General features: G+C 36.3%; 1 protein-coding gene across 5 annotated transcripts in view; it reads right to left on the bottom strand.

The window, feature by feature from the left end:
* The window catches only part of Gale (UDP-galactose 4'-epimerase), a 241401-nt gene that overhangs the window by 207009 nt on the left and 6395 nt on the right, over positions 1 to 27997 (bottom strand). For 2 of the 5 annotated variants that reach the window (XM_090391234.1, XM_090391232.1), the window contains exon 2: positions 7641 to 7785. In XM_090391234.1, the coding sequence (XP_090247360.1) occupies positions 7641 to 7773 (133 nt within the window). In that variant the 5' untranslated portion in view covers positions 7774 to 7785. Of the gene's footprint in view, positions 1 to 7640; positions 7786 to 8918; positions 8998 to 27997 lie in introns of those variants that run through there. The other 3 variants (XM_090391233.1, XM_090391237.1, XM_090391235.1) reach the window with 3 other exon arrangements.

Genomic DNA, 27997 nt, shown 5'->3' with positions numbered 1-27997 from the left:
AAGCAAAGAAAAACTAAATGAACTATTGCTACTAGCTGACAAACATGATGCTGATATTATCTGCATCCAGGAAACCAAACTTTGACAAACCAACAGACTAAACATTAAAAACTATGAAATCATAAGACAAGATAGGCCTATGGACCAAAATGGAGGAGGGCTTCTGACACTAATCTGAAACTTGTCATATAAAGAGTTTGAGTTAAGACATAGTATCAGAAGGAACTGAAATACAAGGAATCCAAATACTGCAACCAAGTAAAAAAGCCATGAAACGTATTCAATTGTTATCATCCTCCTGACAAACCTGGACCAAATCTTTCCAACATATCTCATCTCATTGAAGAAAACTTCATTATCTTAGGAGACATGAATAGCAAACACCTGTTATGGGATTCTGAGGAAATAAACCCAAGAGGAGAAAACTTGAGTAATTTCTTAGATGAAACAGGACTAATAACTCTCAACAGTGGAGAACCTACTTATCTGTCTCATTCTTATGGTACAAAAGATGCCCTAGATATCACTGCAGTGTCTCCTGATCTTCACGACAAAGCTATTTGGTCTGTTTTGGAACCAGAAGGAAGCGACCATACTCCAATATTAATCAATCTGAACCCAAAAATGACTAGACCCACCTAAAAAAGAAAATATCATTGGAACTTCCAGAAGGCAAATTGGGAGAAATACAAGGATGAAGTAAAATGCTGAAAGATCACACATACCATGATGACTTAGACAAAGATTATATAACTTGAAAGAATACTATCCTAAATGCAGCAAAGAAAAGTATCCCAAAGGGCTACAGGAGAAAAGTTATTTCAAACTACACAAAGGTTCACCAGGAACTTGCCAGTAAAATAACTAAACGAAATTAATTTTTTAACATCTTAAAAATTGGAAGCTCTTCAGAAACCAGGATCGAGTACAACAAGATGAATGCTGAAATTAAACAAAAATATAATATATTACAAATAACTAGATGGCGAGAATTTTGCCACAACTTAAATCCAAACACTTCAGATACCAAACTTTGGAAACTGACTGCTAATTTACAAAGAGACTTACCAAAGATAAGTGAGACAAACACGCTAAAAGATCCAGATGGAAATATCAAAATTGGAGATAGGGAGATCGCAAATACCTTGCCCTTTCATTTTCAAAATATAAGCGAACTAGAGATGAATACTAGAAAAGACCATCAAATATCAAAACAATCTCGACAGCAGAAAAATGCTGCAAACTCCCCAAAATATCAAAACAAACTTTTCTGGGATCCATTTACAATCTCTGAATTGGGAGATGCCTTGGAGAGACTAGATATAAATAAATCATGTGGACCAGATAACATACAAGGAATTATGATCAAACATCTTCCTTCCCTAGCCCTAGATTGGCTACTTCGCTTATACAACAATAGCCTAAAACAAGGAAAAGTTCCGAAAGATTGGAAGACATCCACAATCATACCAATCTTAAAAGTCTAACAAACCGCAAGACCAACCAGGAAGTTATAGACCAATTTCAGTGACTTCAATTCCAGGCAAATTAATGGAAAAAATGATACTCCAATGTTTGAATTACTATCTAAACAAAAATGGTATACTACCAAATTTTCAGGCTGCCTTTAGAAGAAATCACTCAACAACAAATCAACTTTTCTACTTAACCCAGACAATTCAAGATAACTTCCAGACCAAACATACCAAATCCATAATTGCAGCTTTTATAGATTTTAGCAATGCCTTTGACAAAGTGTGGAGGCAGAAACTCTTTTCCAAACTTTGTCATATTGGAATAGAAGAGAAAGTTCTTAACCGGATATATGACTTTCTAAGAAATAGAGCAATTCGAGTTAAAATAAATAATACCTTTTTCAAGAAAGTGAAAATAAGACAGGGACTCCCTCAAGGTAGCAAGCATTTTAAGCCCACTCCTTTTTTCCATCTACTTAAAGGACTTAGATAAAAATATAAATAAAGAAACAAAGATAGCTATGTTTGCTGATGATTTGGTCCTATTCTCAGCTCACAACAACCTAGAAACAGCAGAAGGTCACTTAAACAAAGTCATTGAAAGTTTAGCTACATACTATGAAAACCAAAAAAATCAAAATTAATCCTACTAAATCAGAAATCTGTGTTTTTACTATTAATAACCACCTCAGAAAGTGGAGACCAAAGATTAAGCTAAACAGTCAACAACTAATTACATTTAATGAAAACCCCAAATACCTTGGAGTTACTCTGGATCCATTGCTAAGCTTCAATAAACATATCAACAACATTGCAGTCAGAGCAAAAAGAAGACTAAATATCATGAAAAGTATCTCAGGTAAAGAGCAGGGAGCCGATGCTAAAACCTTAAAAGTCACATACACCTCTATTATTTGACCCATAATGGAATATGCTTCACCTATCTGGATGCAAACATCACAAACCAGTTTAGACAAGCTTATAAAAATTAATATGTGGACTAAGGAATACAACTCCTGGAAAAATAGCAGAATTTCAATCCAACCTTGTTCCTTTAAAAATTAGCTGGCAAGAAAATCTAACCAAATTTGTAGAAAAAAGAGCCAACCTTGTACATCATAGAACAAGTGAACTTTTTAAAAACTGGAAACCAACAAACAGAATAAAGAAAAAATCAACAATGCATGAAATCATAGAAAATAAAATTCCCTTGGATTGTCCAAATAAAATAACCAACTTCCCAGCATTTCCTCCAAATCAAGACAGGAAAAATATAGTTATCAACTCTGAAATAGGGAAACATGAGAAAAAAAGCCTAGAAAACCCTGAAATCTTGAGATCATTACCCCTTTCAAAAATAATGGAATATGGACCTGACTTAATAAAGATCTACACAGATGGCTCCAAAAATCCAAATGGCAATTTTGGGAGTTGCATACTCATCTATGGCTCTCATAATATAGAACTAAAAACAACTAACAGTATTGGATGCAACTCATACCATGCAAAATTAATAGTCATTAACACAGCACTGCAATATTTGGACAAACAAAACCTGAAGAAGTTTATATTTTTCACAGATTCCTTAGCAGCCCTTCAAGCTATTAAGAACTGCTACACTAGCCATCAAGAAATACTTAGAGACATAGCAAAAAACATAAACAAACTACATAAGGATTCCAAGATAATCTTCCAATGGAACCCATTCCATGTGGGATATTAAAGTTAAACGAAACTGCAGATGAAATAGCAAAAATGGCTGCAACATCAGGTGATACCACAGATTTCGATCTTTTTTAAAACCACCCAAAAAGAAAACATAAAAAGAACAATTCTTCAGGACATGCACCACTGAGTACCAGTGGTACTCAGCAGAAAATCCAGGAGCTACCATCAACTCCAAGTTTAATCGCGGTGCCACTACCATAATCTCTCGGCTTAAGACCGGCCACACAAGACCAATCAAGTTTAGCAATGGCATAAAAGTCTTCCCCACCTGCAAAATCTGTAACATCGAAGAAGCATCACCAATGCATTTGCTAAACTGTATGAATATTTCCAAATGTGAATTCTATAACAACCCAGAAAACGTGCTGTATAAAATGCATGAACTTGACCTCTATGACCTGGTGTAATAATACCATGGGATAATTTAAAAAAATAAAAATAAAATAAAAAAATAATATTATGGGAGAGAGAAATGTAAACGGTGAACTGTTGGTGGGACTGTGTAGCAAATATAACTTGGTAATAGGTGGCACAATCTTCCAACATAAGAAAATACAAAAAAAAAGTAACCTTGGTGTCACCAGATGACAAAACACAGAATCAAATGGATCATATTGCCATCAGCCAAAGGTGCAAGAAAATGCTATTAGATGATTGAAATAAGAGAAGTGCTGATATTGGCTCATATCATCACCTAATAATGAGATCTATGCAGTTATATATTCTAGAAAATCATCAGGGGAAAACATTTAATAGATGGAAATTTGATATTACTAAATTACAAAATGCTGAAGTCTGCAATGAGTTTAAAATAAAGTTAAAGGAAAATATGGAGGAGAAGATATAAGGAATGATGATATAGAGGCTAAATGGAAAAAGGTAAAAAAAAAGTCCTTAATGATACAGCAGAACATGTTTTAGGATATGCTAAATGAAAGAAAGAGGAATAGTTATCGATAGAAACTTGGTGACTAGTGGATGAAAGGAAAAAAATAAAGCTGAAATTATGTGCAAGAAAATTAATTTTCTAAAAGGAAAATTAATTTAAAGACAAATATAAGATTTTAAATAAAAAAAAAGTTAGAGAAGTGCTTGGAAAAGATAAATGGCAATGGCTTGAAGAACTGGCACTGAGGGCACAACAAGCTGCAGACAAGTATAACAGTAGAGTGTTACACAGTATTATAAGAAGACTTTCTGAAGAAGCAATGCAAAAGAATGTTTCAGTGAAGGATCTGAATGGAAAAATTCTAGTGTCAACAGAAGAACAATCGGAAAGGTGGAGACAACATTTGTCAAATCTCAAACAATAGCAGTATTTATTTCATATGGGGTCCTCCCATCCCTTAAGATGGGTGGAGCCCTCCTAATAAGGGATTAAGTATGTATTTTATTTCTGTAGAGCTGTGTTTGTTCACGGGGTGGTTTGCCTGTTCTGAGGGATGAAAAACCCGAGTTTCCGGGTGGAAAAACTCCCTACCTCCATATGAGACCAACTAACTCACCTTTAGTCAAAAGAGACTAGACACGTCTTGGACAGGAATTGAACCCAGGTCTTTCTGGCCAAAAGAGCTTTGTTTATACCGACTGAGCTATGGAAGCTCGCAACAATAACAGTGATAGAATACAAACAGAAATAAAAAAAGGAGTAGATGAATTAAAAATTTATATCAGCCCACCATATTATCATGGCAGAGGTTCTAAAATCAACATAACAACAATCACAGATATGCTCTACCCACCTCCAAGATATCTGGGAAAAAGAGACATTCCTTAGGGATTGGAATAAAGGAATAATAGTAAAAATACCAAAGAAAGGACATTTGGGAAACTGTAATAATTGGAGGGATGTAAATCTGCCGTGTCATTAGCAAGATTATTCTTTCAAGAATCTTTAATATTTTAGACAAGGGCATGAAAAGAGAGCAGTCTGGTTTTAGCCCAAATAGATCATTAACACCTTAAAATAATAATCAAACAGTCAGGTGAATTTAACTCTCCTTTATATTTGCTGTTTGTGAATTACGAAAAAGCCTTTGATACCATTGCTAGAGATTGTGTGTGGAATGCACTTCAAAACAAAGGAATGCCACAGAAGATAATAAACCTCACAGGAAGCATATAACAAATTCCAATGCCAGGTGCTGCATGATGAATATCTGACACGACCCTTTCAAACTGTATCTGGAGTGCAACAAGGATGTCTGTTATCTCCCTTATTATTTATACTGATGCTAAATCAAACTCTAGAACAGACAGCAATGAAACATGCCAAAAGAATATCATGGAAAATAAAGAAAATTTTGGGTGATCAAGACTATGCAGATGATGTATGTCTAATTGCTCACAGACATGCAGATATCCAAAACAAAATAACCACATTACAAGAAGAATCACTGAAAGTCAGTTTGAAAATAAATACAAACAAAATGAAAGAAATGAGAATCAATGTGAACAAGAAGGAACCAAGTACAACTGAAAATGGAAAAATCTAAACTGTTTCACATTTTACACATCTTGGAAGTGTTTCATCTGCAGATGGAGGAGCAACTAGAGATGTTGACATAAGGATTCAAAAGGCAAGTGCATATGTTAAACTTAGTAGAGTATGGAAAATGAAAAATATTCACACAGATACGAAATTAATGGATGTGAAATGTAGTTGGTTTCAAAGGAAATACAAAGAAAACTACATTAGAAAACTACAGAAAATATTCATAAACTGATGTCTATGGAGCATACTTTGAATTTGGTGGCCACAAATTATTACTAATGAAGACCTCTGGAAAAGAACAAATCAGCAAAAAGTAAACTTTGAAATCAGAAAATGAAAATTTAGATGGATTAGACATACACTTTCAGGCATGAAGAAATCTATCACGCAGTCCTGGAATGGAAGCTACAAGGAAAGAGAAAGTGTGGCCATCCTAAAAATACATGGAGGATATAGACTTTAACAGAATGTGAGAAGAAGAGTTTTGCTGAACTAAGACTAATAGCAAGGATAAGGACCAGTTTACAGACTCCTGATGCTCCTGATGGAATCTGGAAAAGAAGAAGAATGTGGATAAGATTCTTCATAAAATCGGTGGAGACATGGGAAGAATAAGAGGCTATCCCTAGAAGTTGTATAAGGTAGGTGTGAGAAGGGGATGAGAAGTAAGTTTTTTTGCACAGAGTATAGTAGGTGGTTGAAGGCATTGCCTGAAAGTGTTATGAGTATGGAGACAGTGAATGCATTTAAGCCATGGCACAATGAGCTGTGTGTGTTTGCGTGCGCGCCTCCTGTGATGAGTCTTTTGACTCCACAGAAGTCTGATAATAATAATGAAATTGTACACAATGAAAACAGCAATCATTCAATTAACTCAGGTCTTCAATCAAATGGCCAATTCTAAAAGATGCAATACATCTCAGTGACATATATAATTTCTGAATAATTATTTTAATTTTGTGATACTAGTCAAATTTTTATAAGTAAATTTGATAATTCAAAATAAATGATAAATTTAATAAAATAAATCTGAATTTATTACACTAATATTCTGCAATAAATTATAACCAAAGCCATTACAATACCAAGTTGATAGTGTAATTTCAATTTAAAATAAATGTAGTCCACATCGATATCTGAAATATGCACTTTTGCCATAGTCTTTTCTCTCTCTCTCTCTCTCTGCCCCCCCCCCTCTACCCTCTTAAGCATTGTATAACAAGACTCACAATATATAATTATACTAAATTCTCTGAGATAGTCACTTTTCCGCCACTGACCAGTATTACAATTCTATAGTTTTTCTTACTCTTTATTCATTACATACTGAAAATTCCTTTGCATTTCCTTTAATCTGACCAGTCAATCTTCTCTCATTCTCCATTTTTCTCTTTCTTGCCAAGCTTGTCACTTTTCTATCCTGTATTTTATACTCCTCATATATGTGGTCATTACCTGCCATCTAACACTTCTTTCAAAATATAACTTATTTCTCCAGTGGCTACTTAATTTCTCTATTCATCCATTTCTCTACTAGCTTATTTATTAGTCTAATTCTCAGTATGCATTGCTTGTTTCATTGGTTAAAGATATATTTTAAAAAATCCCCATGCTCTATCAATCTCTTTTCCTCACAGTTCATCCCACTGTATTATTCTGAATTATTCCATAATAACCTACCTCTGTAGTTATCAGTATATACTTTTTAACTGAACCCCTTATACTGTCTGGCCACCTACCAAACCAAGTCAATACCTGGTAATTAATTTCAACAACCAGTCTCAGATTCATTCACCAGCCTATCAACAAAATATAACATATTCTAAAAATCTAACAATGCTAATAAAATCAAAATGAACACACCATATAATGCATTTGACTACATTTAAACTCTTATTATTCAGTTTAATACGAAACAGTCAAGATAATATAAGTTTCATTACCTGGTACAGCATTTGAAAAATTATCTACAACAATAACTTCATAATTGGCTATCAGTAACTCAAGAACAGTATGACTTCCAACATATCCTGCACCACCCGTAACAAAAATGCTCAGATGTGTACTATCTGACATCTTGATATTATGCTAAAAGATGAAAATAAAGTAGTTTTATTTAAAAAAAAAAAGTGGGGATAGTGAAGTAATACCTTGTAATTCATGCCATATTTATATTTTATCATTAGTAATTCAAAATATTAAAGATTATATGCATCCTAGTTGTTTACAAACTCTCAGTATGTTATCCTACCAAAATCATAAAATACAATGTCTGTTTCATATACATATAGGCATAGACAAATGTATCAAAGGCTATACAGGTATTGCTAAATACCAGTATACACACATCCATTCAGTAGTATATCTAAAATAATGAAATCATTAAGAAACTAAAAATATTAAAATAACTCTTTTTTTTTTTTTTTTTACCTGTTTCTTTAGCCATTTTCTACAGTTATGAACTACGTATGTGTATGCAAGTTATTTTATATATATTTTGTTTTTTTTCTTTTGCTTTTATTGAATGAGATGATGTAATGATGGAAAACAGTGTATAGGTTATTAATATCAGTGTACATGACCAAGTAGTGGTGATTTCATAATATCCAAGAATAATCCTGAAATATTTCATCCGGTCTGATTAAAAACATTAAAATAACAGTTTTTTTTTTTTTGTCTGTTTTCCAGAATTATTCCAGGACATTTTCCAGAATTGTGAACCTTGTATATATATTTTTGATATTTTTTTTTCTTTTTCTTTCACTGAATGATTAAACAAAAATTACAACTAAGAAATAAAACCCTATTTAATAAAAGATATAGCTATTGGATTATTGTATATTTCCTATACAAATATGACAGTGCTGAAATTTTGAAAAGCTTCAAATATTTATTATTAGAAAAAAATAAAATAATAAAATAAAAAAAAATTGTGGATTCCATAAGCATTAAAAATATAATAAAATATGCTCTGAACAAACAATCCTAAATTAAATATTTCTTAAAACATGAAAAAATCCTTTCATTCAATACATGAATAATGCTACATAATCATATTCCATACAATGCAAAATATACTTCACACAAAACTATCATAAAATTATATTAAGCAAATTAATTGCTACAGAAAGACTATACAAAAACTAAATAGATAAATAAATTAAAAGTAAATAAATACATAAAATATAAATAAATAAATAGAATAAAATAGTCTTATTCACATATCAGGCACTATATAGTTAGTCTTTTTTTGGTAGTAAGTTACAGAGTAATCCCATTACAGGACTAGTCCAGAAAATAACAACAGTAGTGCAGTACACACTATTACTAGAGAGAGATGTTGTACTTTGTACACATTCACGTGTCTCTGGCAATAAATTCTGCATATCATCTGGGCAATAATCTCTCCTGTCTTCCATTTCACACTCATTAAATTTAAAATAACAATCAAATATAAATCTAATGAAACTGCATAATAACTTTAGCAAGAAATTTTCTTAGCACTATATATATAATGTTTGTAGATTTGGTGAATATTTAATATTATAAATAAACTTTCTTGCTATTTCATAATATCATATTTTTCTTTTAAAGAAATTTTACATTTACAAAAATAATTCCTAAATTATTTTTAGGAATAAATTTGTAACTTAAACAGGCATTTTTGAGCAATTTTGAAATATGCAGCATCACATGCTGATAAGAAGGGTATCAAGTACTAAAAAAAATAATGGTCACTAACAATACTGCATCACAAAAAAAAAAAAAAAAAAAAACAGAAACAAAATTTACAAAACAACTTATTCTATTTAAAAAAAAGTCAAAAATGTACTTAATTTAAATGTACATCTATACATCAGCTTCTTTTTAATGTAATTGCGAGGGTGGGGGTGGGAGGAGATAGAGAGAAATTATCTTTCCAGAAAGACAGTTTATGCATGTGTTTACAATGGTATGTCAGTAATACTATGTTAAAGAAAACAGATATAGCAAGAAGGAAAAGAATTCTTGGAATGTTACTTAGAATTAGCCCCAAAATAATTAACATGCTGATGTTGTGGCTCCTCAGGATTGAATATGCTGGAAAGGTGGACAAATAAACAGGGACATCAGTTTAATACAGCAAACTGTAAGGTTTTGAAATTTGGGATCCACAGATAGGAGGGTGCATGCCCACTCTCTCTCTTTTGGTGAGCTTTCAAATTCCTATCTGCTATGATCTCAATCTCACTTGCTTAGTATAGGGAGCATGTTGCAAAGGTCAAGAAGACAACCCTGACAGCTGCTGAAGTACTGAAAAGAATGCTGATTGGCAGAGATAAGAAGGTAGTAGTAGTAGTGGCATTGTATTAGGCACTGATCAGATCACATTTGGTTGCTGTGCTCAGATCTAGTCACTGAGGTTTGAGGAGGATAAAGTAACTTCGAAAAGGGTACAGAGGGGGATAGCAAAAATGATATCAGGACTGCAGAACAATGATTAGGAAAAGAAGGCATGTAGTGTATGAAACTGGATGGAGAGAAGATTGAGGTATATGATTGAGACATTTAAGCTGTTCAGAGGTATTTATTATTATCATAACTGATACACAGTCAAAACAAGATATCATTTAAACAACAATTTGACTGGTGATACAGAGCAATTCATATTCTATCCAAAAATCAGTCTGTCAGGTAGCATTGTAAATTATGGACTGTTCCAAGTAATGCTGTTTTTTGTAGATCATATCACGTCACTTTAATGATGTTTAATTCCTGTAAATAGTTGAATACTGTTTTTGAGAGAAACTTGTGACATGAAAGTAAGAATTATCAACACGTTAGCACAAGAAGATTACTTATTATATTGCCAGATATTTCAGTTTGAAAATAATAAACTATCATCAGCGGCTTGGTAGGAAATAATCTTTTACAAGGTAGAATACAAACAATTGATCATTCAAAATTAGAACGCGTTGCATGATGGTGATGTTACATCGCTAATCACGATATCATTTCACTGAAGAAATGTAAATATAAGAGTGCAGAAATAAATTACATGTATAAGCTCACAATGTCATACAAAAAACTTAATTTATAAAATCATATTAAAGATATCATTAGACAGATGTAGTATCTAGAAGGTATTAAAAAAATAATAAAATTAAATTAAAAAAAAAAAAAATATATATATATATATATATATATTAATGTGTTATTCGGATCAAACTTTCCCATATTTTTGACAAGGATATGCAGTCATTTCGGTTCAAGTTAGGGCATTGAAGTAAGGCCTCCGTGTAGAAGGCGAGTTTTATACCAGAGAATGTTGTGGATTGCCTCTATTCCATGTTGTGCCAATCCAGACTTATCAGATTTGTTGTGAAGAATATAAGATTGATGTAGTATTTGTAAATAATTGAATACTGTTTTCAACTATTTACAGATATGTCCAGTTTGTCCAAAGTAAGAAAGATGGCGGTCACATGGAACTTGGTATACATCAGGAAGAGACATAGTAGAGCATCTATCTTTAGACGATGGGAAATAGGTAGATATTTTATTGATAGGAATATAAATAGTGTTAGATCATATTTCTTCAGAATTCTTGAAATTGGTTCTAAAATTCTGGAGATATGTGATATTGGAACTCGACGTATAGATTCTTTGTTTTGGTTTGGCTTGTAGGATTCGAACAGATGTGTGGTCCTTTCAGAGAAACCATTTAACTTCATGTAATGTCCAGAAAAATTCCAGGGGTGACATTTCTCTCTCTTTGCATGTGTGTGTACTTAAAATTTCCTTCATGCCAATCTTATACAATTTTACAATTATTATACAATCCCTTTTATAAGTTTCTATCACACCCCATCTTTTCTGCTTTTCAACTAAACTGGGCAGCACATACATAGAATTCCACAGAACTGTCACCAGGTTGATATCACTCATCTCAGAATCCTCTCTGCCACCTACTGATCCCCGAGTAACTCAGGTACCAAATCTGTGCACAGTAGTCAAAATGGGACCAAATCATAGCATTATAAAGAGGGTTAACTTACTTATCTTACTTGTTAGTATATTTTTCAAATCCAATCATCATAACTATATTTTTTTAAGGAAATTACAGTGCAGACTAATATATTAACTAAAATAAATTTAATTAATACTTCTAATATTTTGGCAAAGTCAAATTATCATCATCAGGGAACATAATATGATATGATATGTGCATGCAGGCACTACACTAAGTAATGAGGCTGAAGCATATCAACTGAGACTAAGCCTAAAGTCCTAAATAGTGCTCCTAAAGTGGACATCCTTGGCTATTAGGCTAATGTAAGGAGGATGAGAATTTCCTAAACTTGGGGCAGTTTCATGCAGCCAAGTTGGTTAAGATTTGGGTAGTTACTTAAAGCAGAAGCAGATTAATGGAAATTCTTTCATATTTGTATTTGCTGAGATGGAGAAGAGTTGCCTTCTTCCAGTATATCTTATGGCAGGTGTCTACAGCACAGTCAGCATGTCCTGAGCAGCTGTAGTAGTCAAAACAGATATTTTTATGTTCAGATATCTTTATGTTCAGCAATTAGTCAGATATTGTCTGTCCTGCCTGTTTGGCCATAGCAGGATACTTTACAACTACAAGGGACATGGTATACACCTGGAAGGTCTAGTGACTGTGGCTAGTCTTTAGCAAAGCAAATAAGGTATGCTAATTTTTATATAGTCTGTAAGTGTTTGGAAGGTTGTTGTTTTTTTTTAGTTAGTTTTTCAGATGTGCTTTGGATCCATTCGACAAAAAAGTTTAGAGAAAAACGTGTGCTGTTGCTCTTGACATATCCAAGGCTTTTGATAGGATCTGGCATTAAGGAACTTCTCAACAAGTTACCATCATTTGATCTGCCTTTGTCCTTATCACAAACTGATCCCTGTGTGTAATGGTGGATGGTGTTTTCTCCTCAAAACTTTCCTGTCAATGCCAATGTCTCTCAGAGCTCTGTCATTTTACCACCCTATTCCTGATTTATATAAATAACCTGCTCACATTGACAGCAATTATAGATGTTACATAGAGTATATATAATATGAAATAATATAAATATTAGTATAACACACACACACACAGACACACACACACACATAGACCTTCTACCACAATTCATGCTATGGGCAAACAAAATTTTTTTGTGACCAATAGATTTAAATGGTATTTATGGAGCCCTGCTTATGAATGGGTAACATCTAAGCCTTACTACCAGACCCAAATCATCATACGAGCTGAACTATTTTAGCAACCTTTTTCAATATGCCCTCTGAAATTCAACACTCTGTCCACCATTACCCCCAGTCTCTAGTCTCATGCTACAAATGACAATACGCAGTATGTACCCTTTTCAACTTAATTTTGCAACATTAAACTGGCAATCATTATCCTTCATCCACAATGTCAGTTAGTTTAAATCATCCTACAGGATATCTACATCATCTTTATCAACTATTATCCTTCCTAGTTTTGCATCATCAGCAAACTGAATATCTCTTTCCCTAAAATCTTTCCCTTTATCATTAATATACACATTAAATAGTGGCCCTAGTACAGAATCCTGAGGCACTCCACTACCCATGCTAATTCTCCTAGTTTCCATTCTATCATATACTACTCTCTGGTGCCTGCCTGTCAGCACTCCTATTCTACCAGCTTCACATCTGTTACCATTTTCTCAAATTTTTTAAAAATAATTTTCCATGCAGTATTTTGTTAAATGCCTTTGCAAAGTCCAGCATTATCATGATATAACCATTTACCTTATCAAATTCTGCTGTCATTCTATTATAAAATGTGGTGAATTACTAAGGCAGGACCTACCTTTTAAAAAGCTATGCTGCCTACCATACAGTATCACATTCCTATCCACTCACTAATGGATTTTACCTTTAACCAACTTTTCCAATACTTTAACTGCCACTCCTGAGATATTAATTACAATAAGAGGGAAGAGGGTAAGAGAGAGAGAGAGAGAGAGAGAGAGAGAGAGAGGGGTAAGAAGGGAGGAGTGTAAGATAATTCCATTATCTTATCCTCTTCCCAGTGCCTCAGAACTATGCCAAAGCTGAAACTTAGATCAAACAACCAGTTCTCTTACACATTCTCATTCTTGTAGCACATGGGCTGACTTACCATCCAGTCACACTGCTGTATTCACATTGATATTTTTCAATATGCTGAGTACCTCCAGTTCATCTATATCAACTCTAACATCAGTCTCTGTCCCATCAGTAACTACAAAATCCACACTTGGATAATACACCTTTGCAAAGTGATCACTCAGCAACTCGACTATTTCTTTTGCTTCTGTCACCTTCCTTACCATCTGCAATGATTAAAGTCATCCTAATAGCCATTGTATCCCTTAATACATAATAAAAAAAATTCTTTTGAATTTATTTTGGCTTGCTTAGCTAATTTTCCCTCATAATCTGTTTTATAGCCTCTCTTTTCTTTCACTTTACTATTCATGAGTATGCTGATCACCATTTTTTTCATAATATATATCTACTCTATAATATAAAATGATAAGCCTTTTTTAATAACGTTTTTGTGTCACGTTTTTAGTCAAGTTATTTGAAACATTTTAAAACTCAGGGGCTACCCTGAGTGTCAGGTCTTCAAAATTCGAGTCATCAAAATTCAAGGAGAACTGGCCTACGAGTTCACAACTCAGGGGGGTTGGGCAGCGCAGGTGCCAGGGGAGGAAGAACCCCCCTTTCGAGTCTTCAAAATTCGAGTCATTAGAATTCAAGGAGAACTGGCCTACCAGTCCAGAACTCACGGGGGGACTGTAGGTGTCAGGAGGCAGAGTCCCCCTAGTATATATATATAATGGAAATACACACACACACACACACACATAACCTCTCCAGACAGTAATAAACCTCTCTTCCAAAAGGCTCAACGACGATGCCGTCAGCGCCCTTTGCCTCGGCCATAATTTTGCCGTCGCTCCGAAGGAAGTGCCGGTGCTTGACGTAATGGTGAACATCGAACATGGAATCGGTCGCTTACCGTCGGAGATAGCTAACAACATCAGACTTGACGTAGCCAACATCCTCGCGCATTCTTCTCCGCCAAAAAGTAATTTATCATATGCCCAACGCACGGCTCTCCTGAAACTACGTAAAGAAAAAAGTATCGTCATCACCAGAGCGGATAAGGGTAATGCCACAGTCGTTCTTAATACCAGTGAATATAAGCGTAAAATGAACATCATCCTCCGCGATCACGCTACCTACATCCCGCTAGAACACGACCCCACAAAAACACAAGTTAAGAAACTTAAAATTTTACTCAAAAAAGTATCTTCCTGGCCCCCAGATGTCACGAAAAAACTTAAACCTTTCCGTTCCCGTCCCCCCCGAATATACGGTCTACCAAAAATCCACAAACCCAATTCCCCACTCAGGCCTATAGTAGATGCTACCAATGCACCTTGCTATAGACTATCTAAACAGCTGGCCAACTCTCTGATCCCCCTCACCGGAAGGTCCCCTTCCTATATAAAAAACTCGACCCACTTTAAAGCCCTCACAGAAAATTTATCCTTGAAGAAGACAGACATATTGGTAAGCTTTGATATCTCATCTTTGTTTACCAATATTCCCTTAATTGACACCTTATCTCTCTTAGAAAAGGTTTTTCCCTCTGACATCTTAGATCTCTTTTCCTTTGCCATTAACTCTGAATATTTCTCGTGGAACAACAAAATCTACAAGCAGATAGAGGGAACTGCCATGGGTTCCCCCCTCTCACCCCCCCTTGCCAATTTCTATATGGAAGATTTCGAAAAACGAGCCATAGACTCAGCCCCACTCAAACCTTCTATCTGGCTAAGATATGTAGATGATGTGTTCTCTATTTGGCCTCATGGCCCAGACACGTTAGACTCCTTCCTCAGTCATCTCAATAGTCTACATCTAAGAATCCAGTTCACTATGGAAAAGGAAAAGAACAATTGTTTGCCCTTCCTAGACACCTTAGTCACACGCCTGCCTAATGATACACTTACCTTCACCGTATACAGAAAACCCACACACACAGGCAGATACATTCACAAACTCTCCCACCACCACCCCTCTCAACAATATGGCATTATTAAAACTCTTACCAAGAGAGCCCACAATCTTTGTTCCAGTGGAACCGCCCTCACTAATGAGCTTAACCACATACACAGCACTTTCCTTTCCAATGGCTACAGCGATCACAGTATCAAAAAAATAATCAACTCCTCCCCCCATTCCCCTTCCTTCTCGTCAACAAGATTTTAAAAATGCCATCACCATACCCTACATCCGTGGCACATCTGAAAAAATAGCCAAGATACTAAAACAATACAATCTACACACAGCATATAAGCCCCACCGCAAACTGGCTACCCTTATCCGTTCTACGAAAGATCAGCTCCCTCCTCTCTCTCTGCCTGGAGTTTACAAAGTACCCTGTTCCTGTAAGCTGGCGTACTTTGGACAGACAGGCAGATCAGCATCCATCCGTCTAGAGGAACACAAGTCTTACATCTTCAAACACAACTATGGCCATTCAGGCTTGGCTGACCATGTTTTGGACACCACCCACAGAGTATCATGGAAGAAAACCACCATGCTCCACCACAGTAAATTCAAGAAAGAGAGACTTTTCTTAGAAGCAGCAGCAGCTCTCAAAAACCAACCAAATCTCAATAAATATGGGTGCATTAAGCTTCCGAAGATTTGGGAAACACTCATCACCAGAGTTCCCACCTTACATTCCAGGCCACCTACGACTGCCCTTAGAGGGCGCTCTACCTAGATAGGACTTTAGTGTCACCCACGTGGTTGGGCTTAGTATTGTTTGTTATTTGTGCATATGTTACATTAATTTTTTTGTAATCCCCGTAGATGTCCTAGTGACTAGGACGAAATATAGGAAGTATTAAAGTCTATTTTAATTCTTTTTGAGTGTTGTTAAAAAATCCATTAAGCCTCCAACATGATGTATATATATATATTTTTTTTTTTTTTTTTTTTTTTTGTAGCTTTTGCTTTATATCATTACTCATCCACTTGACCTCAATTGGTTTATCATTCTGACTGTGGGTATGTGGTCTGATACTGCTCCTCTCAAGCAATCCCTGACCACTTCCCGTGCACTAATGGTATTCTTTTCTATAGTTTCTCTCTCCTGAGTCTGTCATAATTATCCCCTAGTATATATATATAATGGGAATACACACATATATATATATATATATATATATATATATATTTTTTTTTTTTTTTTTTTTGTAGCTTTTGCTTTATATCCTTACTTATCCACTTGACCTCAATTAGTTTATCATTCTGACTGTGGGTATGTGGTCTGATACTGTTCCTCTCAAGCAATCCCTGACCACTTCCCATGCACTAATGGTATTCTTTTCTTATAGTTTCTCTCTCCTGAGTCTGTCATAATTATCAGTGTCATAGTTAATCCTTTCTTGACAGAAGATTCCACATGTTTAACAATTTCTAGAACAAGCCTGCATGGTTACTCTCTCCAACTGGAGGCGGAATGTCTAATTTTGTTATGGATATATCTTCCGATGCTATTACAAAATTCAGCACTCTCAAACCTCTGATCCCCTCCATTACATGCTATTTCAGATAATTATCTCTTAGCAACCATAAAAATTCCACTGCTATCTTGCCATGATCCCTTTTTCTTCCTCCAATCTATGTCCCTATCGTTGAAGCCCTCAATAATAATTGCTCAGCTTAAAATCATTGTGCTAATCTGTTGATGCATAGCATTCACATCCTGCTGTGGATCCCCTGTTGGTCTATAGAAGCAACAACCAACAACATATTTTGTTTAACTGGCTTCTATTTTGCACCAAATAGCCTTAAATGAACTATCTCCTGCAAACTTAAAATCCTCTTTAACTTCTAAATTTGTTGGTTGAAGTTCTTTCTTATCTTAGCTACCACCAACAGTACCCCAACTTCTATCCTTCCTGAAAATATATCCTTTACATTCTCTTCCCGTAACTATATCATTTTGTTTCAACCAGGTCTCTGTGATGGCTATAATTTGTGGCCAAGTTGAGCTAACCAATATCAAAAACTTTTCTTCTTTATTTCTGATACATCTGGTATTTGCATACACGAATTTCAACATCCCTTTGGATCCCCAATTACCATTGTGTAATGTCATTCATTACCAACCCATTCGAACTTGAAACTGTGAAATGCCATTCAGCACGCGCACACACACGCACTCATTAGTCTCAGGGGTAGCTAAACTCACTGGCTACATCCTGCCCACGCACACACACACACACACACACACACACACACACACACAACCAATACTTATAGTTTTCCCAAGTTTGCAATTCCAACCGCTCAATAAACAATACTCACTCTCACCAAACATCTAACTCTAAAACCATTAAAATGAATTTCATCAGGTATGTACAACTCTTTCCATCCATAAAATTCACTCCATAAACTATATACCATTCCTCTTACATACTCTTCTCTTATTTGCCAGACCTTCCTGTCAATGGTCAAAATATCAGAAAAATCAAAATTAGCTGTTCTACCATCTCCCCACATCCCTATATACATATAGACTACAGTAATGCTGTTATTATTCTCTATATTGGGAGGCAACACCTCTGAAAAAACTTACAGAAGTTATCTGAAGCTAGCTATTCTTATCTGCTCTCTCCCAAGGATCCACTTCTTCCCTTATCTGTTCGAGGTGTTTACAAAGCATCTTCTCCTGGCATATTATTATTAACACCAGACCTCCAAAAACAGTCATTGTGAGAACACAGTGTTACACCCAAAGCCCATTAAACCATGCTTTAACTCATTCAATGTATCTGCATTGACTGCAATGTCAGGCTTCCACTCACTAACCACTATCCATGCAAAGAACCTGCTCCTTATGCCCTTCCTCACAAATTACTTATACTGATTCCAGAGATGGCCCCTTGTTCCACTTCTTCCATTCTATGAAAAATTTCTTCCACATTAACATAATAACAACCCATTTCCAACTAAAATGTCTCAATCATATCACCTTTCCTCCTCCTATTCACAATGTTTTTGCAAACTGCATTCCCTTGATCTGTGGACTGATCAAGGCTTGATACATTGGAACCAGAAATCCTTATTTATACATGTTAAGATCCTCTGCATTATTTCATAATAATCTGATGTTGATGACTTCACAACTTGTGCAATATGACCTCTGAACTTCAGATGCTTGCAAACTACCACTCAAAAGTATTCTGTCTCTTCAACTTCCCCCACCAAGTGTATACTTTGCATCATATTGTTGCCTACCAAATTTCAGAACCTTACATTTATTAAGGTTCTGAAATGACAATTCTGACAATGACAACATTGAAATGACAATTCTATACACTTGTCCACTCATACAATCTATTCAAGTTCCCCTGTAAGACTACAACATCTGCTTGATTCCTCATTACTCTCCCCAGTTTTACATTATCTGAAAACAGTTGTATAACACTAGTTAAACTGATCCCAATATCATTAATATACAAATTAAATAACAATGATCCCAAAACTGACCCTTGCAGTACACCACTAGTGCCTTTCCTCTTTCAGGATACTGCATCTTCAAAGACAACTTGCTGATAAATATCTGAGAACCAGTTGTCTACCCAACTCATTTATTGATCATCCAATCCCATCTGCTACATTTTAGTGACTAACAGTGGTGTTGCAACCTACCAAAAGCCTTTGCAAAATCTAAGTATACCACTGTATATGCATCTCCCTTGTCAATTAAAACAAAGCCTTCCTTTATTACCACTTATCAACCCACTTTTGTATCCTAGCTCTCACCAACCTCTTCAATACCTTAACTACAACTCCAGATAGACAGGTTGATTTATTATTTGTAGCATTAGCCTTATCACCTTTGTGAAGTGGAACAATTTTACCTTCCTTCCTTCCACTCCTTTGTGCTGTTGCAAGATGCTTATGAAAAGGTGCTTATTTCACCCTCAGGATTTGCTCATTGAATATTTTGATTATGTCCACTGTGATAGTTACCAATCTGCCACTTTCATCCATTAAAATCATCTTGACATAATTATTCTTCTTTCTACTTACCACATTTCATGGTCTGATTTGCTAATTTCTGCTTATACTGCACTCTTGCTGTTCTTATCAACTGAGTAACCTCCCCCCTTTCCTGCTCTCTATATACTCTTTGTGCAATTGAATATTACCATAATTCATAATGTGCTGTCTCCAAAGTGCCTTCTTCTGGATTTCATGCTTAATCTTTACCACATTTCATTCATGCATTTGAAACTTGCCTTATTCAGACTTCTGACTTTCAGAATACATTCACATATTGATGCTGTTAAGTATATCTCTATCAGTTTCCAAGCAGCATTTATTTCTTTCATGCTTAACTCCTCATTCCTCATCCCATTGCAATAGCTCCTAGCTTTGTTCTAAGCTACTCATAATCATCAACCATGTAATTCCACATACATCCTTTCCTCACAGAAGTCTTTATATGGCTAGCCACAACCCAGGTAATCACTCTCTCCAACTGTAGGGAAGTGCAAAATCCCACTCACAACACATCGTCTGATGAAATGATCAGATCTAAAACTCTCGATCCTTGCATGTCCTCCTTTATATATTGCCTAAGTTCTCTTTCAAAAACTCAAAAATGTTTTTCCTTATTTCCAAATGTTATTTCTTCATTTAAATTTATACTAACACAATTGAAATCAACCATAATGACCATCCTTACCTTGTTCACTAACCCAAGTTGCTTATACACTTCCTTCATTATTATCCTCCACATTCCCTTGACTATAGCAACATCCATTTTAAGATGCAAGACAGAAATAATTACCATTATTTCTGTCTTGCATCACTACCTCATGTAAACATAACTCCCCTGTTATCATCAGCAGAACTCTCCCCACCCTTCTTGTCCTATCTATCCTGACAAAAAACATTGTACCATTCCATTTCTATCCCCATCAGGATGTCATCTTCATTCAACCATGTTTCACTTATTCCAACAATATCTGGGTGAATAAACTCAATAAGTAAAACAATTTCATCCCCCTTATTTCTGATGTTCCTGCCATTTGTAAATAAATACAGCAGTTCATTTATAAGTCTACCCGAGTAGCCTGTTGGTTGTGATTTCCCCACCACATCTGTCCTTTCCCTGATCACGTTTATCACCACTTACTCCACAGAGCTCCATAGTCTCAACTACTCCCCTCACATCTCAGTCCATTCCATTTCACTCCTATGCTGATCATCCCATACAGACATTCACTACTACTTCCAACATCCACTCTTCCTATGCTGTACTTCCCTATACACTCCGGTTCCCCCCCCCCCCATTTTCTTGTTCTTGTTTTGCCATTCTCTCTTCATTTCTTATGCTACCTGCTATTTCCATTAACAAGCATTCTGGTCTCATCTGTTCTTTTTCAATGATCTTTCACTTTGCCTCTTAATTCCTCTGATCTCTTGCTCACATCACTTACTGCACTTCCTTCTAACAACAGTTATCTCAGTTCACTCACACCAATGTCATTCAAATGCAATCCACCACTTTTGTACAAATCCATTCTTCCCTCAAATATGTTACACATCTAGAAAGCATGCTCCTTCTCCTAACACAGTTCTCTCAGTATACCTATCATGATTCTTGCTCTTCCTCTCAATTCATCATTCTAACAGATAAGCTTAGGTGTTGAAGGTTATTCATAAATTATTTTTAATGGTATTAACAATGCCGATGAACTATTTAAAAAAAAAAAAAAAGATTTTTATTAACTTGCATATATTTCACTGAATTTCAAATCAGCATCTTCAGAGCACAACACAGCCCTGCATACACAACAGTGAGCAAGTGAAACGATACAAATTGTAACAGATAAAAGATTTAAAGTCCTAATTTGGTGCCCTCTAATGTTGTAAAATAAATCTGCATTAATTTGCCAAATTTTTGGCAAATTAATGACACCATACCTATCACACAACTGACAAAGCACAAGACTCCCTCTGGCAATTCATTTAACTTGTTCACCACTCTTCAAGCAAAGATTAGTTAGTCCTCAAGTCCAATCTAACCATACTATCACAAAATATCAATGAATGATCTCTGTTCTCTCCAGTCTTATCATGTATTATAAATTTTCTGCAGCAATCCAATAAAACACCTTTGGTAACTATGTTTTGGTCTAATCTCCTCTACCACCTAACAACTAATTTTTTAATACACACAAATTTTCAATCTATTACCTCAGGAGGAGAGAGCATATAACAGATCTGTAACCCTCTTGATCACTTACCTCTAGAATTACTCCACCACTTCCTCTTCTCAAAGAAACCTAAGTGACTGGTCTCAGCTTTTTACCGTTAAGCCCTATGAGTAATACACAGTGCACAGTGGCAGTTGGAGCACCTGTAAAACTCTTTCAAGAGTGCCTCAGCTAACAGAAATAAACAAGTGTTTGAAAGGAAAAATAAGCGTAAGAGTGGGAGAGTTTCAGAAATTAAGAAAAGAGTGTTGTACGGTGACTCGTTATTAAGAGGTCTGATAGATGGGAGTTTAACTAAATCGTACTTACCAGGTGCAAAATTTAAGGATGTAAGAGTGAAAGTATTAGAATGCAAAAACAGAGGGTGAAAGAATTGATAGTTGTGGCGGGTACGAATGAATTGAAAGAAGATAAATTTTTTATGAGAGAGGACTTGAAAGTATTGTTAAAGGTAGTGAAAGAAAAGAGTGACAAAGTTAGGACGGTGAGTCTGTTGCCACGGTACGACAGAGAGGAGTTTAGAAGGAGAGCCATAATCGCAAATGACTTTATGAGCAGGTTATGCAGACGGTGCGATGTGGAATTCGTGGATGTGTGGAATGAGTTTGATGGGCGAAAGGATTTATACAAGATGGATGGTCTGCATTTGAATGGATTTGGTGTGCGGAGACTGGAAAAAGTGTTGCTGAATGAAGTGAAAATGGATGTGCAGAACTAGGAAACTAGAACTACCAAGCGTGGGGGGCTATATGCGGGACATCAGTGAAACAGTTGAGTGTAAGAATGTATATAATGTACCCGAGCCAGTACTAAGGACAAGTAATCAGAATGGGATAGTTAGAATAACGTATCAAGATAAGGGTGGGACAAAGGGACCTCTGCATTTCATGTATACTAATGCAGGAGTATTAGGAACAAGAAGGAAGAATTTTTGGCCTTGGTTGGCTCTTCCTGGCCACAGGTTATTGGCATTAGTGAAACATGCCTGACAGAAGATGATATAGTTAGTGGGATAGAATGTGTAGGTTATAGTGTGTTTAGGAGGGTCAGAGAGAGAATAAAATGGGGGGAGGAGTATTATTAAAGATAGCTGATGAACTGCAGCCAAGAAGAATTGAAGTTGTATTGCAGGATCGTGAAAAGAGCTCATTTGAGGCTATTTGGTGTGAGATTGAGATTGTCAGAACAAAATATACAGTTGGGTGCTGCTATAGACCAGCTGATGGAATAGAGGGTGGAGATAGTATGCATAAACAAACTGATGAAATGAGTGGAAGGAGGGTAATTATTATGGGGGATTTCAACTATGGTAACATTGATTGGAAGGAGGAGATGACACATGTGAGGAAGGAACTGGATTTTATTCAATTATTAACAGATAACTATCTGAGACAGCATGTAATTGAAAATACTAGGGGTTTGAGAGTGCTTGACCTGGTAATAGCATCTGAGAATTTGAGTGTAATGAATATGACCATGTTGCCACCTACTGGTAAGCATAATCATAAGGTCTTGACTTGGGAGGTGGCTAAAGGTGTGGAATTTTCGATTAAGACAGGGTATATGTGGAATTACCATGCCGGCAAGTATGACAAGCTTAAGCGATTGCTTGGTTCAGTGCCATGGCATGTAAAACTGCAAGGGTAAGTGGTCAAGGAGCATTTACAGGAGGTTATAGCTGATTGTATACCTAGAGTCCGAATAGTAAAATAAGTAGGAGTTAAATGGATGAATAACACCATTAAGCTTGAGCTGCAAAAAAAGAAACAACTGTGGAGGGAATTTAAAGAGAAAGGTGACCTGCAGGCACACGAACGGTATAAAGTGCAGGCATGAAAGGTAACGAGTGTGGTAAAAAAAGGAAAAGCAGATTATAAAAGGAAACTAGCCATGCAATCTAATGATAATCCCAAACAGTTCTTTCAATATGCTGCAAGCAAAAAAAAAAAACTGTACATGGCAGAATGATTTTAAGGAATGCCAATGGTAAGGAGGTTACTGAATCAGTCGATAGAGTGGAATTACTGAGCGAGCACTTTGCACTAGTATATCATCCAGGTGGTGACATTGAAAGAATGAAGGAATCATTAGTTTATACGGGAATTGTGATGAATGAAGTGGAGGTGAACAGTCTATTACAGAACCTTAATGTGAATACATCTGTGGGATTGGACGGTATACTGGCACAGGTCTTACGTGAAGCAGCTAAAGAAATATCAGTGCCCTTGACCATGTTGTTTAATCTGTGTCTCGGGACTGGTTTAGTCCCAAAGGTGCATAAAGGAGGATCCAATACTACTGTTGCAAATTACCGACTGATCAGCATATCAGGAGTCGTTGTCAAGATTTTGGAGAAAGTAGTCAAGGGAAAAATACAAGAATGGATTGATGAAAATGAGATACTGTACAGGGGACAGCATGGCTTTGTGAAGGGTAGATCATGTCCCAGTAACTTAGTCAAGTTTTATAACACAGTGACGGCTGAACTGGATAAGGGTAATAGGTTTACAGTAATACTGCTGGACCTGGCTGAGGCCTTTGACAGAATACCACATGGAATTCTAATCCGTAAACTACAACATGTGGGAATGGATATAGGGTTGGTGAGATGGATAGGTGGGTGGTTGATGGAGAGATATCGGAGAGTAGTTTATTCAGGAGTAGGGTCCAAAAGACAGCCTGTGACTAGTGGTGTGCTGCAGGGTTCTGTTCTTGGACCACTGCTGTTTAATTTGTTCATTAATGATATAGGAAAGGATGTAAGAGGAACAGTTCATTTGTTCGCTGATGATGCAAAGTTGCGTAGGGCAATAGTGAATGCAGATGATATCAAAATCTTGCAGGACGACTTGGATAGATTGGAATTCTGGGCTAAGGAGAATGGATGTCAATTTAATGTGACAAAATGTAAGGTTATGCATTTTGGGGTGAAAAGATTAGCAGCAGTATACCACATTGGTGGAACTGTACTCCAGGAAATTGATGAGGCCAGGGACTTGGGAGTGTTGGTGGATAGGGAGATGAAGTTTAGGGAGCACAATGCAAAAGTGGCTAAATCAGCTCATCAATTCACTTCGTTGTTGAAAAATACTTTGACGAGCAGAGACAAGCAAGTTATTGTTCCTCTGTACTGAGCCTTGATAAGACCTCATCTCGACTACTGTGTCCAGATTTGGTCACCTATGTTTCTTCTTGATGGGGAGGAGTTGGAGAGGATCCAGAGGCGAGTGACCAAGATGATAGCAGGCTTATGGAATGAACCTTATGAGAACAGGTTGAAGATTTGTGGGTTGCAGAAATTAGTTGATAGGTGGAAAAGGGGAGATATGATTGAGACATCCAAATTGCTGAAGGGTTTCTATAGGATTAATTCAGAGGATATTTTTGAGATCAGGACTGGTGGTGGGAGAACTTGGGAGACATCTATGGAAGCTGGGCAAGAGTGTGGTTAGCAAGAGTGTCAGAGCTGGGTTCTTTACTTTTAGAGTGGTAAATGAGTGGAATAAGCTGCCAGAGTCTGTTGTGGGTGCTATGCAAGGCAAGGTATGATAGATAATGTGAGAATGTCGAATAGTTGTGTGGACATGACGTTTAGGGGGCTCCTTCGATGAGTCTAAGGACTCCCTGGAGTCGCCTGTAATAATAATAATAATAATCATTGTAGGATGTAGCACGGAACTGTTTCATCCCCTAATAAAGTCTTACACACTGCCACGATAACCCAGTAATCATTGTATAATTTGCCCATGCTATTAGTATATTATTATCATTATTATTATTACATCACACCTCCTGGGAGTCCAAAGGCTCATCGAGGGAGGGCACCTACTCTCTGTCTCCACCATTTAATCCGCAAGATACAACAAACCGCAACTACCATCATTAGCTACACCAGCGCCATTTACCACCCACTACCACCAGTAGTATTTTCGGAGACAATCACAAACCTCCATGCCCACGGTGGGATTCGAGCCCGCAGTCTTTTGGGTGGAGAGCGGATACTCTAACCACTTAATCCACAAGATACTATGAACTGCAGCTATTGTCATTATCTTCACCAACGCCATTTCCACCCACTACCACCACTAGTATTTTCGGAGACAATCACAAACATCCATGCCCACGGTGGGATTCGAGCCCACAGCCTTTTGGGTGGAGAGCGGATGCTCTAACCACTCAGCCAACCGGGCCGGCTATTTAAATCATCCTACAGGATCTTTATATCGCCTTTATTAAGTATTACTCTAAGTAGTTTTACATCCTCAGCAAACAACTCGATATTCCCTTGAAATCATTTCATAATTCATTAATATGGAATTTAAATATAAATAACAGTGACCCAAGTACTGAGCCCTGTGTTACATCACTAGTAATTTGCCTTCTCCTTAATCAATGTGCCTTCAACTTCCTGACATCTTACTCTTTGTCTGTCTGCCACCTTATCAAAATCACCAGCTTCATATCCATCCCCAGTTACAAATTCCAAAAGTATCATTATATAGGCATCTGTCACTATATTACAGTATGAAAGTAAACTACTAAGACAAGACCAACCCTTTACAAACTTGCCTGGCATTGTATGCCATATTATTATCCACCTGTTTCTGATTTCAGGCTTTGACCAACTCTTCCAGTACCTTAACTAAAAATTACTTAACAAAGACAGGATTTGAACTCCCATGGATAGAGCCTAATGGACTAGTCATTCATTGCTTTAACACCAGTACCTTGTCTGTCCAATGATCTGTCTTTTGAACTAGAATTTTTGAACAAAAAAGTCGAGAATTTACAATAAGGTGGTAAAATATTATACTTGACAAGAAGTTACATGTTCGACACCATTAATATTTTATTAAATAAGAAAATAAAAATTTGAAAATGAAAGAAATGCATCACTCCATGAAGTAGAGGGGAATGCTTTACATTACATACATATTATTATTATGTGACACCTCCAAGGAGTCCAAAGACTCATTGAGGGAGGGCCTACTCTAAAACTCTCTCTCTCTCTCTCTGTCTCCGCCACTCCGTCCACCGACTATGGCAAACTGCATCATCTACACCAGCGTTTCCCAAATTTTTCTACGATGGAACTCTTCACAAATCATGAAATTTTTAACGGAACACCCTGTTAGATTCGCAGCATTTAAAACCATTCCAGGCTCATATTAATATTAATTTTGATAATTTTTAACAGAATATTTATTCACTTTCCACGGAACACAATTTGGGAAACCCTGATCTACACCAACGCCATCTACTTCCCACCACCACATGGACATTTGTGATTATCACAGATAATCACAAATGTCCATGCCAATGGCGGGATTCAAACCCACAGCCTTTTGGCTGGAGAGCGGATCCACTAACCACTCGGCCAACCAGGTATGGCACAGTAGCCTGGTAAAGCAAATTAAATTTACTTCTTTCATAACACGGATTATTATTATTACGGGCAACTCCAAAGAGTCCTTAGACTCATCGAGAGAGGCCCTAAACATCATGTCAAGAAAAACTATTCAGAATTCGCACAGTATCATACTTTTCTTAGAACTCATTTACAGTCATGGCACCCACAACAAGCTCTGGCACCTTATTCCACTCATTCACCACTCTCCAAATAAAAAAACTAGTTCCAACACCCTTGCTAAGTACAGTCTTGCTCAAGTTCTATCGATGGTGCCTAGTTCTTCCACCACCAGACCTGTTCTGAAAAATTTCCTCTGAATTAATCTTGTAAAAACCCTTCAGTAATTTGAATGTCTCAATCATATCATCCCTCTTTTGCCTATCAACCAATTTTTGTAACCCACAGATCTTCAACCTGTTCTTGTAAGGTTCATTCCATAGACCAGCTATCATCTTGGTCAATCACCTATGGATCCACTCTATCCCCTCCCCATTAAGAAGAAACCCTGGAAACCAAATCTGGGCACAGTAGTCAAGATAGAGTCTTATCA

This window comes from Typopeltis vanoorti, chromosome 4 (genome assembly GCF_054136105.1).
Source record: "Typopeltis vanoorti isolate ZY-2024b chromosome 4, IOZ_Tvanoo_1.0, whole genome shotgun sequence".
NCBI lineage: Eukaryota > Metazoa > Arthropoda > Arachnida > Uropygi > Thelyphonidae > Typopeltis > Typopeltis vanoorti.
Note: the sequence above shows the minus strand (reverse complement) of the source record. Positions and strands in the feature narration are given on the sequence as shown.